At 52.6% G+C, this 12148-nt stretch overlaps 1 protein-coding gene across 1 annotated transcript in view; it reads right to left on the reverse strand.

The window, feature by feature from the left end:
- HSPG2 (heparan sulfate proteoglycan 2) overlaps positions 1 to 12148 on the reverse strand; it is a 96489-nt gene that overhangs the window by 24061 nt on the left and 60280 nt on the right. Inside the window, exons 43-61 of the mRNA XM_007935869.1 lie at positions 8970 to 9070; positions 8696 to 8876; positions 7779 to 7904; positions 7477 to 7629; positions 7255 to 7397; positions 6410 to 6545; positions 6174 to 6328; positions 5756 to 5906; positions 4850 to 5001; positions 4617 to 4764; positions 3960 to 4105; positions 3636 to 3771; positions 3387 to 3538; positions 2504 to 2639; positions 1974 to 2125; positions 1343 to 1481; positions 1093 to 1244; positions 290 to 425; positions 43 to 194 (exon numbers count right to left, since the gene is read on the reverse strand). Of these exons, the coding sequence (XP_007934060.1) occupies positions 43 to 194; positions 290 to 425; positions 1093 to 1244; positions 1343 to 1481; positions 1974 to 2125; positions 2504 to 2639; positions 3387 to 3538; positions 3636 to 3771; positions 3960 to 4105; positions 4617 to 4764; positions 4850 to 5001; positions 5756 to 5906; positions 6174 to 6328; positions 6410 to 6545; positions 7255 to 7397; positions 7477 to 7629; positions 7779 to 7904; positions 8696 to 8876; positions 8970 to 9070 (2747 nt within the window). The remainder of the gene's footprint in view (positions 1 to 42; positions 195 to 289; positions 426 to 1092; positions 1245 to 1342; positions 1482 to 1973; positions 2126 to 2503; positions 2640 to 3386; positions 3539 to 3635; positions 3772 to 3959; positions 4106 to 4616; positions 4765 to 4849; positions 5002 to 5755; positions 5907 to 6173; positions 6329 to 6409; positions 6546 to 7254; positions 7398 to 7476; positions 7630 to 7778; positions 7905 to 8695; positions 8877 to 8969; positions 9071 to 12148) is intronic.

Here is a 12148-nt window from a genome sequence, read left to right on the forward strand (position 1 = left end):
GGAGGCAGGGGTTCCAACTGACTGCATGGCTCCACTCTGTACCTGGTGCCGGGCGGGAAGGCTGCCCCCACGTTTGTACCACGTGATGGTGGCCTGGGGCTGTCCAGCGACCACACAGTTCAGATCCAAGGTCTGCCCTTCCACCACTGTGGGGGATGAGGTCTCAATCCTGATTGGTGGGGAGACACTTGGCACTGGGGACAGAGGGGGACAGACAACACAATCCAAGTCACACACCAGGAAGGGTGCCAGGAAGCCTGTTGCCTCTCCCTGCCCTTTTTACTCTCACCATGGGAGGGACCACTGCCCTGGATGGTGACAATGAGTGAGGTCTCCTGGGAGCCGGCACCATTACTGACGTGACAAACATACTCTCCCGAGTCTGCTGGTGTTACTTGAGGGATCCGTAGCCGAGAGCCCACAATCTAAGGGAGAGCAGGTAGGTGTCAGTGGGGTAGCCCTGCCATGTCTCAGGAGCTGCTGCTGCCTCCCAGTGGACGCTGGGAGCCTCCCAGCTTCCCAGGGTTGGGCCTGGGCTGAATGGAGCCCACACTTGCCATCACAATTGCCCTTGCAGCCTGCCTAAGGTTCAGGCAGAGTACATGGCCCATCTCTGAACTGAGGGGCCACTGTCTCCAGCCTCTGTCCTGTTCCCACCCATCATCTCTCCAGAAAGCCTGCTGAGAACTTCCCTGGTGTTTGTACAGTGCCCTGAGCTTCCTTCTCCCACTGCTCATATCACATACACAGTGCTGTTGTTATCTTGCATGTCTGCTTCACCTCCAGGCTGTGGGCTCCCTAAGGGCAGACACTGGGCCTCGTTCAATTCTGGGTCCTCAGTACCCAGCATAGAACTTGGTATGCAACAGACTATCAGGGAAATTCAGGAAGTGAGTGGATTGTAGAATATTCTACTAAAATACAGGATCCAACTGAGGTTAATGGGACTCTCTCTATACCCATAGTACTGCAGGGCCTGCCCAGTACGGATGCTCAGTGTTTTTTGAATGACTGAATGAGCATGGAATGAGGTGCCAAGAGCCCCTCCCAACTTCCATCAGTGTCAGTGAACCCTGCCTGCTGGCTCCGTACCTGGTGCCGACTGGGTAGGCTGCCTCCACGCTTATACCAGGTGATGGTGTGGGGGGCCTGGCTAGCCACCAGGCAGTTGAGGTCCAGGGTATGTCCATTGGCCAGGGAGGCTGAGGAAGACTCGATGCGGACGGGATACACCACACCCTGAGCTGGGAGGGCAAGATAGGAGGCAGGGTATGGGAGCTGTTGAGGGTGGAGCTAGGTCCCTAGCAGCCCCCACTATTTGCTATGACCCTGAGACACTCACGGTGTGAGGGGCCAAGGCGCTGCTGGATGGTGACAAGGACTGAGGTCTCCTGGGTGCCTGAGCTGCTGGCCACACGGCACACATACTCCCCGGAGTCGGCGGGGGTCACTTGGGGCAGCCGCAGCCTCGTGCCAATTACCTGGGCAGGGCAGGAAGGAGGCAGGCTCGGACACTGGGCACTGGAGCTCATGGCCAGACTGCTGGCCCCTTCCCTGGTTCCCCCAGCCAGGCCCCCGGCCAACAGGAACATGATGGAAGCTCCTCCAGGGATAACCACCATTCGTGACCCTTCGATTCTCTGCTCCAGGGTCAAATGGGCAGTTGGGCCCTCAGAAATGGGTCCAGCCTGCCATCTCATCATCCATGCCAGGGACCACTGGGATTTGGCATCAAGGAGAAGTGGGAGACCAACATTTTTGGCATGCTATAGGATAGGTGAGGTAGGCACTATGAGCCTGTTTGACAGATGAGGAAATTGAGGATCAGGGAAGTCAGGTGACTGCCTAAGGTCACACAGCAGACAAGTAAAAGAGCAGCATCTGAACTTGGATATGCCTGAATCAAAGCCTGGGACCTTTATGTTGCAGCTGTGAGAGTCCCCAGGCTCCCTCCTTGGCTTTCCACCTCCTACCTGGTGCCGTGCAGGGAGGCTGCCCCCACGCTTGTGCCATGTGACCTGAGCATGGGACTGCCCAGCAACGAGGCAGTTCAGGTCTAGGGTCTGCCCTTCAGCCACATGTGAGGAAGATGACTCGATCCGAACTGGGGGGGTGACGCTGAGTGCTGGGGACAGAAGACAGAGGGTCAGTCCTAAGCTGGGAGGGGAGAAGAGATGGGTGTAAGTGGAGGCAGGTGTTACCAGTCTTGTGGGAGGTAGAATATGGGATTTGGAGAACCCAAGGCTGGGCCCAGGGGCTCTGGTGGCATAGTGGTTAAAGCGTTTGACTATTAACCAAAAGCTTGGCAATTCGAACCCACTAGCCTTTCTGCAGGAGAAAGATGTGGCAGTCTGCGTCTGTAAAGATTTACAGCCTTGGAAATCCTATGGGGCAGTTGAACTCTGTCTTTAAAGAGTTGCTGTGAGTCAGAATTGACTTGATGGCAGTGGGTTTTTGAGTTTTGGGCTGATCTCCAGCCCTCCCGCCTACCAGCATCACTCACCAGGCACAGAGCCCACAGGCTCAATGGCAACCAGAACGGAGGCTTGCAGAGGCACAGAGCCAGCCACCACGCGGCACACGTACTCGCCTGAGTCAGCTGGGGACACCTGGTACAGTCTCAACAGCGAGCCGTGTGTCTGGCCAGAATGGGGGGCAAGGTCAGAGGAAGCACTCAGAGGGCCCTTGTACATGTAATCTACAACCCTGCCTCACTCTTCCCCCCAAGGCCTGGCTGTCAGCTCCAGATCCATTTCCCTGCCCTGTTTGGGGGTGGGGGAGGGAGGTCTTATTCCAGGAGTGAGGCAGTGAACAGGAGGAGCTACAGGGAATCCGGCCAACAGTAACACCACATCCCATCAATTCTGAGACACTTTTAACATTGCTGAAGTCAAGATGCATCTCATCCTTAATCATCTTACAATTATAAGTGGCAACTTTTGTTTTCTTAGAGGTACATAAAATAACAGTACATACTGCAATCAATGTTGCTCTAAATTCTATAAAATATGGTAATAATAATAACTAATAATATTCAGGTAATAATAATAGCTCACAGTACTTTCTATGAGCCAGAGCTCCAAGTACTTTGCATACATTTTAACTTACATGATCCTCAGGACAATTCTATGAGGTAGATGCTGAAACTATTGTGCAAAGAGGTTAGGCAGCTTGCCCAAGGTCATACAGCTAATAAGTGGAGGCACTAGGATTCACACCTAAGCTGGCTGGTCCTCATGTCTGGGCTCTAACCACTGTACATGTGTCTCTGCAATGGGGCCCAAGATCTCCTTGCTATCAGGGGAGCCTCTGGCCCCCCCCAGTGCTGATCTCCACCACCCAGGTGCCCCCTCTCCTCTTGGCCTCTCCATTTTCCACCTCCACACCTGGTGCCGGATGGGTAGGCTGCCCCCACGCTTGTGCCAAGTGACCTGGGCATGGGCTTGCCCAGGCACCACGCAGTTCAGATCCAGGGTCTGCCCCTCGGCCACATGCGAAGAGGAGGACTCAATGCGGATGGGCTGGGTGTCTCCAGGGGCTAGGACACAAGATGGTCATAGGTCACTTCAGTTCTCCAAAGCTGCTCCCACGCATCTCTATTCTCCCTCCCAGCTCACCCTGCTGGCCCTACTCACGGTAGGCAATGTTGGCCCCCTGGGTCCCTGTTACGGTAACGGTGATAGAGGCCTCCACACCATTGCTGGCTCTGCAAACGTACTCTCCTGCATCAGCTGGGGAGGCCTGGAAGATGTACAGGCGGGAGCCACGGACCTGGGCAGCCACAGAGAGAGGTATGAGAGGGGCCTTCCCAGAGCCCAGTAGATACTCAACCCCCACTGCCCTGAGCTGAGAAGGGTAACTCCTCAGCTCAGGGGCCATTGGGACCCCTACAACCCACATGCTTCCTGTCTATGGCTTGGCCCTGACCAGCCACCATCCCCCTTCTTGGTGCCATGTACCTGGTGTCGGGCGGGAAGGCTACCCCCACGCTTGAACCATGTGACTGGGGCATGGGCCTGCCCTGCCACCACACAGCTCAGATCCAGGGTCTGCCCCTCGGCCACCGTGGGGGATGAGGACTCGATCCTGACGGGTGGGACAGGTCCTGGAGCTGTGGGCATAGGGGAAAGGGTAGTAGATGTTCCTCCTGAGAAAGGGCAGGGACTGTGCACCCTGAAGCCAGCTCCCTCAGCCTTGTCTTCTGAGGCAGGGTTCACAGTGTGTCAGGGGGCTGGAGGGGGGAGGTGGCCTGGGCTTCATGTCCTCATCTGAACAATCTCAAGGGAGAGTCAGGGTGAAAAGGAGTAAGAAGTGAGAGAGATGAGGGTAGCTGAGGCTGGGAGAGAGGGAGGGATAGAAACTAGCAGAGATGTGGCCAAAGAAGAGTGCTGGGAAGATGGTGGATAGAAACTAAGTCCCAGGGCAGTAAAATACCTTGTTTGAGGTTGATAAGGGACAGAGCCAGGGTTTGAACCAAGGTCAGTCTGACTCATAACACAACTTTTCAACCCTGGCCTCCTGCCTCCGGTCCACCAAGGAGCAGAGTCAACTGGCCCTTACCATCCTGGAAAGCTCTCAACCTCTTCCAGCTTTCCTTGTCACTGGGAGTCACTCACCAGGGATAGAGCCAGAGCTGGAACCGAAGGCTTCAATGGTGACCAGGACAGAGGTCTCCAGGGGCCCAGAGCCAAGGACTACACGGCACACATACTCGCCTGAGTCGGCAGGGGACACCTGGTGCAGCCGTAGCAGCGAGCCGTGGGCCTGTGTGCAATGAAGGTGGGTTGGGGGGAGGCTGGAGCAGCCTGATCCAACCCCTCCAGCAGCCTGGCCCAGGGGACTGCTGTACCTGGTGTCGGGCAGGGAGGCTGCCCCCGCGTTTGTGCCATGTGACCTGGGCGTGGGCCTGCCCTGGAACCACACAGTTCAAATCCAGTGTCTGCCCTTCAGCCACATGTGAGGAGGAGGATTCGATGCGGATGGGCTGGGTACTTCCTGGAGCTGGGGCTCCGCCAGAGGCTGGGGCACAGAGGGGGTGGTTCAGAGGCCTGGGCTGCTGAGCCCCAGCACTGCAGCCTGGGCCCGGGATAGGACCTGAGCTTGGGAGGCAGATATGAGGCCTTTCTGAAGTTGAGACCATGCTCATCCTGCCAGGCCCCTCTTGGCCTCTCCCACCTCCAACTCAGACTTGAGGTCCATTTGCCCACTGGTGACCTGATCTGTGATCTTAGTCTGCTCTGGCCCTTCAAGGAACCAGGGACATTTAGTGCCCAAGCTGGACCCCAGGTTGCAGACAATAATGATACCCCTCCTTTGTGCTCAGGAAGTACTTGACCTTGGCATCATCTCATTTAAACCACACCATAATCTAGCAGGTGCATGGTATTGTCAACATTTCACAGATGAGGAAACTGAGGCCCAGAAAGGTAAAATAATTTGTTCATAGCTGATAAGGGGCAGTGCAGGATTTGAACCCAGGTCAGTTTGACTCCCAACTCAGTGTTTAACCCTACATTGCTATTTCCTGACAAATTTTGAAAATAGCACCCTCACAAAGGGGCCCCAAATAAACCAGATCAACCTAATCCTTATGCTGAGCCTTTCCTTCCTACCTCCTCGAGCAGGGAGTAAAGGGTCAAAGCCTGCCTAGAATGCCTCACTTGTCCTCATGCCCCTGGAAACTGCATGACCATCCCTGGGAATAGTGGAGAGATCCTAGGGCTCAGCCCCTGCCTGGCCCCACCCGGCTTCTCACCTGGGGTGTAACTGGGGCCTGGATAGACACTGTGGAGGACAGAGACAATGATGGAGGCCTCCTTGGGGCCCGACTCACTCTCCACTCGGCACACGTATTCACCAGAATCAGCTGGTGAAACCTGGGGGAGCCGCAACCGAGAGCCGTGGACCTGGGCCAGGCAGGGGAAGAGGTGTGAGGGCAGGGAAGGGGCTGTAGTCACCCCTCCTCCTAAGCCTCAGTGATCCATTCATCAAACACTCACTGGTGCCACTCCGAGCCACCCCACGCTGCAAGTTAGGGATGGAAGGATATGAGACCTGACCCCCTCTAGAGGAGAGTGGCCTGGGCATTGTGAAGCCTCCACCTATGCACAACCACCCCCAGCCAGAGCCTTGTACCTCTAGATCCCCCACTTTGGGCTCGGGGACCCACATACCTGGGCATGGGGAGGGAGGCTGCCCCCTCGCTTATACCACGTGACCTGGGCATGGGCCTGTCCTGTCACCACACAGTTGAGGTCAAGCATCTGTCCTTCCATCACAGAAGGGGATGATGACTCAATCTTGACTGGCGGTGGGCTGGCACCTGAGGCTGGAGGCCGGGATGATGTCAGTAGCCCTCAGGGGAGCCCTGGTTGGCCCTCCCTGCTCCCCAGCCCTTGAGGTCCCTCACCTGGAAGGACAACCACTTGGATCCGAGCCTGGGCAGTGCCTGCGGGGCTGGTGGCCACGCAGAGATAGAAGCCAGCATCGGCACGTGTGATGGCTGGGATGAGTAGCGTGGCGATGTCTGTGTGCTCTGAGCGAGCCTGCCATAGGGGAGAAGAGTCAGCCTCCGGAGAGTACAGGCAGCCTGGGGAGGGCTCGCCAACATGGGAGGGCAGGAGGAGCATGGAAGGTAGAGGCAGGCACAGAGCCAAGCAGGGCACAGTAGGTCATCAAACCACTACTGGTATGTCAGTTTGTTGTACTGTGGTGGCTGGTGTGTTGCTGTGATGTTGGAAGCTATGCCACCAGTACTTCAAATACCAGCAGGACCATCCATAGTGGACAAGTTTCAGCAGAGTTATCAGACTAAGACAGACTAGGAAGAAAGTCCTGGATATCTACTTCTGAAAAGAGGCCAATGAAAACCCTATGGATCACAACAGAATCCTTTCTGATACAGTGTTGGAAGAGGAGTCCTCTAGGTTGGAAGCTGCAATTACAGACCCAGACATGTCAATAATCATGAAGATGGTGCACAGCTGGACAACATTTTGTTCTATTATTCATAAGGTCACCATGAATTGGAACAGATTTGATGGCAACTAACAATAACACCAAAGAGGACTGAGTGGGCAGCGAAGCAAGAGGTAGAGAGTTGCTACCTGCTGACATGTGCCATCTGAGCAGGCTGCCTTGGTAGTGAAGAGAAGCAGCAGAAGAGGAGATGGGGTAGGAAGTGGAGGTAGGAGGGTATGTGTTGGGGGTGAGTATGAGGTCTCTGTTGGGCCTACATGGGTCTGATCTCCTCACCTGTGGGGGGAGACTGCCCCCTTCCTTCCTCCAGGTGATGGTGGCACTGGGCACCCCTGCAGCCCTGCAGTACAGTCTGACGGTGCGACCTTCGTGCACCTGGGTCCTCTCCGGGCTCACCTGGACCCTGGGCCCATTGCCCCCTGCAGACACAGCACTGTGAGAACAACTCCTGGGCCAGCCACCAGCTCCTAGCCCCCAGCCTCAGCCCTACCCCCTCACCATGCACGTGGAGCACGGCCCTGGCCACATGTTGCCCGGCGCTGCTGAGGGCACGGCACAGGTACTGGCCCTGATCTGAGGTTTCCACAGCTGGTAGGCGCAGGATGCCACCATGGATTTGTGCCTTCAGAGGGAGCTGGCCACCAGGGCCCCCTGATGTGGAGAAGTGAGATCAGCACCCACTGGGTCCAGGGCTGCCCTAGCTCCTTCCCCCCAGGAGTTGTAGACCCCATAGTCCTGCCCCTGCCCTGCTCTACCCAGGAGAGCCAGGGCTCTGAAAGTCATTGCCACCACAGCCTCACCTTTCCACTCGAGGGTAGGTGTGGGGTTCCCTGTGGCGCTACAGCGGAACTCAGCCAGCTGCCCAGGCTGCACCGTTAGCTGTGGTGGGTGGATAGAGACCACAGGAGCAGATGGAACACCTGAGGCTGACAGGGCAGGAGAGAGAATACACAGTTAGGATGGGGAGTATTGTCTGACCCATGACAACAGTCTAATGGCTACTCATGGCTTCTACTCCCACTCCCGTGGCCGTCTGTCTAAACAGTAGTCAGAGGGAGCTGTTAAAATATCAAAAGGATCTTGTCACTCTTCTATCTAAGATCCTGTCCATAGCTCCCCATTGCTTTTGGAATAAATCCAAACTCTCTACTGTGGTCCACTATATCCTACATGTTCTGGCCTCTGCCCATATCTCAAGGTTCCTTACTACCCTCCCGCCCTCAGCTCTAGCCATGTTGGCCTTGATGGTCCTCAAATATACCAATAAGCTCCTGCCTCAGGGCCTTTGCACATGCTGCTCCCACTACCAGGAATGCTCTGCCAGTTCTTACATGGCTTGACACATTCTCTACTTCAGGTCTCGGCTCAGATGTCACCTCCTCAGAGAGGCCCTCCCTGGCCACCCTATCTAAAGTAGCCCACACTTTGTTTCTCTTTTATTATTTATTCCTGTTCCAGCACTCATCATCATGTGTAATGATCTTATTTATTCATTTGTTCCCATGCTTACTCTCTCCCCAGCTAGAACATATCCTTCAGAAGGGCAGAGATCCTGTTTGCCTTTCTCTTCCCTGTTTCTCTGGAGCCCGGACCAGGGCATGGTACATTGTAATAATGCTCAGAAACTATCAGTGAGTGAGTCAACAGGGCCCTGGTCCAGGTGGACTTTAGGGATGGCCGGGACTGGTTGGGTCAGGTATAGGGATGAGGGGTGTACCTTGGACATGCAGTGTAGCTGTGCCCTGATCCATGGCAAACATGTTGGAGCCGGTGCACACGTAGGTGCCTGCATCACTTGGCTGCACATTACGGATGGTCAGGATGCCATTGAAATCCATGGCTCGGGATGGCAGTTTCCCATTGTGCAGGCGGGTCCACACCAAGGTGTAAGCTGGAGACTGTAGGGCAAGGAGGACAGGGTGGGGGTCGTGGGTGGGCTCACAGACCCAGAAAACAGATACCCTCTCATCCCCACTCTCTGTCTTGCCCACCTTGCTCTTGGCTGTGCAGATGAAGGTGACATCAGCTCCGGGGCGCACGCTCTGGCTTCGCTGCTCCTCCACAGTCACTGTGATGGGCTTGCTTGGTGCCTCTGTGGGGATGGGAGCCCCCCTGGTGAGCTGGGTGCTGGCCAAGCCCCTATCCTATGGTCACTACTTTCTCTCACCCCTTCATTCACACTGGGTCCTCCTTCCTTCCTTCCCAGTCCAATTTAGACTTCCTAGCCCCTCCTTCCTTTCTTCATCTTGGCTGAACCTAATCTCGCACCTCCTCTCACCCTGCCTGCCCCCAAGCAGCCAGCAGAGGAGGCTGGAGAACATCACACCATGAGTCCACAGACTCACATTCACAACCACAGACTTCAAGTGGGCTCTTAACACTTCATACTTCCCCTCACTCCAGATGGGTTTCTCCCTCAGGTTTGATTCTGTACTCCCAAACAACTCACACTTGTTGAGAAAATGGGAACTACTAGTCAGGTATTTCATCACCTTCTCAAGTCTCCCACTTTCCCATTCTCTGAAGGATCCTTCTCTTACCCCAGCTCTACCTCTCCTTCTGAGTGCTGAATCCCCTCCCAAGGACTTCCTTCCTCAGCTATCCCCTCTCTTGCTTCATCAGTCTCCCTTCTCCATCTCCATGGGCTTATTGCACTCCACAGACAAATGTATTCTAGAATTTCCCATCTTCAAAAAGCTTCTCCTCGATACCCCCACCAAACTACTGTCCCATTTCTTGAGTCCCTTCACAATCAAGATTTTCAAAGTGTTGTCTACATTTGCAGTCTACACTTCCTGCCTTCCCACCCATTCTTTGCCTCATTCCATTCTGGTTCCTACCTCTTCTCTAGACTGAAAACCACTCTTCATAAAGCATGACCATCAAGGGTTCTTTCTCGGCTCCTGTCTTACTACTCTGTTAACACATTCAGCTGCTCACCAAAAGGTTAGAGGTTTGAGTCCACCCAGAGGCACCTCAGAAGAAAGGCCTGGTATATTCTTGTGAAAAATCAGCCATTAAAAACCCTATGGAAAATCCCAAACCATAAAATGCCTCAAAGATAAAAACTAAACTAAAACTACTCACTGCTGTCAAGTCGGATCCGACTCATAGCGACCCCTCCTTGGGTTCTGAGGTGGTATCACTATGGAAGTAGATTGACCAATCTTCCTTTCGAGGAGTGGCTGGTGGGTTTGAAACACCAACCTTCTGGTTAGCAGTCAAATGCCTTAGGCACTACACTACCAGAGCTCCCTCAAAGATAAAATAGGGGCAAATTCAGGGGTCCTAATTTATGGCATAAATAGACTATCAAGTGTAACCCAAAATACACAAATAGCAGAAGAGAAACTAGATGACTGGGGCCTTCTAAAATTTAATTCTTATGTGCATCAAAAGACTTCTCCAAAGGAGTAAAAAGAGAACCTATGGATTGGGAAAAAATATTGGGCAATGACATATCCAACAAGAGACTTATCTCTAAAATTTATACATAACATCAACACCTCAACATCACAAAGACAAACAATCCAATTAAAAATGGGCATCAGGCAGCCAACAAACACATGAGAAAATGCTCATGATCCTTAGCCATTAGAGAGATGGCTCTAAACAACAATGAGATATCATCTCACTCCAGCAATAATAGCCAAGTTCAACAAGACAGAAAACAACAAATGCTGGCAAGGGTGTAGAGAGATTGGAACTCTCATATGCTGTTGGTGGGACTGTAAAATGGTACAACTACTGTGGAAAATGGTATGGTGCTTCCTTAAAAAGTTGGAAATAGAAATACCATTCAATCTAGCAAAACCATTACTAGAAATATACCCTAAAGAGGTGAGACCCAGGACACGAATAGATATATGCACACCCATGTTCATCGCAGCACTATTTACAATAGCAAAGAGATGGAAACAACCTAAGTGTCTATCAACAGATGAATGGATAACCAAACTGTAGTACAAACACACAATGGAATACTGTGCAACATTAAAGAATAATGAAGAATCATCAAATCACCTCATAACATGGATGAACTTGAGAGGACATTATGCTGAGTGAAATAAGTCAATCACAGAAGGACGAACACCACATGAGTCCATTATTGTAAAAAGTCAAGGAAAGGCTTACACAGGGAAGGAAATTTCCTTTGTTCCTTACCAGGGATGGAAGGGGAGGGGAAAGGAGGGAAAACAGATGGATAATTAAGAGACAGGTTTGGGTGAAGGGAAAAGCAATATAACAAAAGTGTGTGACTAGTACAATATCATTAAGGGAAAGGAAGACATGGAGAGGTACACAAGAGGTACAGACACTAAAGGCAGATATTACTGCAAACACAATAATGCATTAACAGTAAGAGCAAACACTAATCTACGAGTGGATACATAGGTAGACAGGTGTGAACAGGCAAACGGGAATATACCCATGACCATACATTGGTGTATGGAGCCCAGTTCTACTCTGACACAAATGAGGTTGCCATGAGTCAAAGTCAACTCAATGATAACTGGTTGGTTGATCTTACTTCTCAGTGGCATCTGGCTGGGCTGACCATTCCCTTCTGGAAATACTTTTCCATCTTGGCTTCCAGACTCCCTGGTTTCCTCCCCTTTTACTGGCTACACACTCTTAGTCTTTTTCTGTTCTTCCTTCTCAACTTGACATGTTCAAGTTAGAGCTCTCTGGGTCCTGTTCTCCAGTCACATTCTACCTGGGTGATCTAAGCCTACACCATGATTTAAACTCCATCCCTATGCCAAACCCAAACCTACTGACATCAAATCAATTCTGGCTCATAGTGACCCTATAGGACTGAGCTGAACAGGCCCATAGGGTTTCCAAGGCTGTAAATCTTTACAGAAGCAGACTCCCTCATCTTTCTCCCTCGGAGTGGCTAGTGGGTTCAAAGAGGCAACCTTTCAGTTAACAGCGCAATGCTTTAAGCACAGCACTTCCAGAGCTCCTTATCTCTATGCCACTAGCTCCCAAATTTAGTTCTTTGGCCCAGGCCTCTTTCCCAAGTTCCAGACTCACATCCAAATATCTGCCAGATGTACCCACTTAAATGTTCTCCCAAACATCTCAAACTTTAACAAGCCCAAAACCAAACTCATGGTTCCCTCTGCTCTGTTTGTAGCAAGTGCTGCTGGTGCCCTGCTGTTAT

This window comes from Orycteropus afer, unplaced genomic scaffold, assembly GCF_000298275.1.
Source record: "Orycteropus afer afer isolate SDZICR_OR568_19922 unplaced genomic scaffold, OryAfe1.0 scaffold00031, whole genome shotgun sequence".
Lineage (NCBI taxonomy): Eukaryota > Metazoa > Chordata > Mammalia > Tubulidentata > Orycteropodidae > Orycteropus > Orycteropus afer.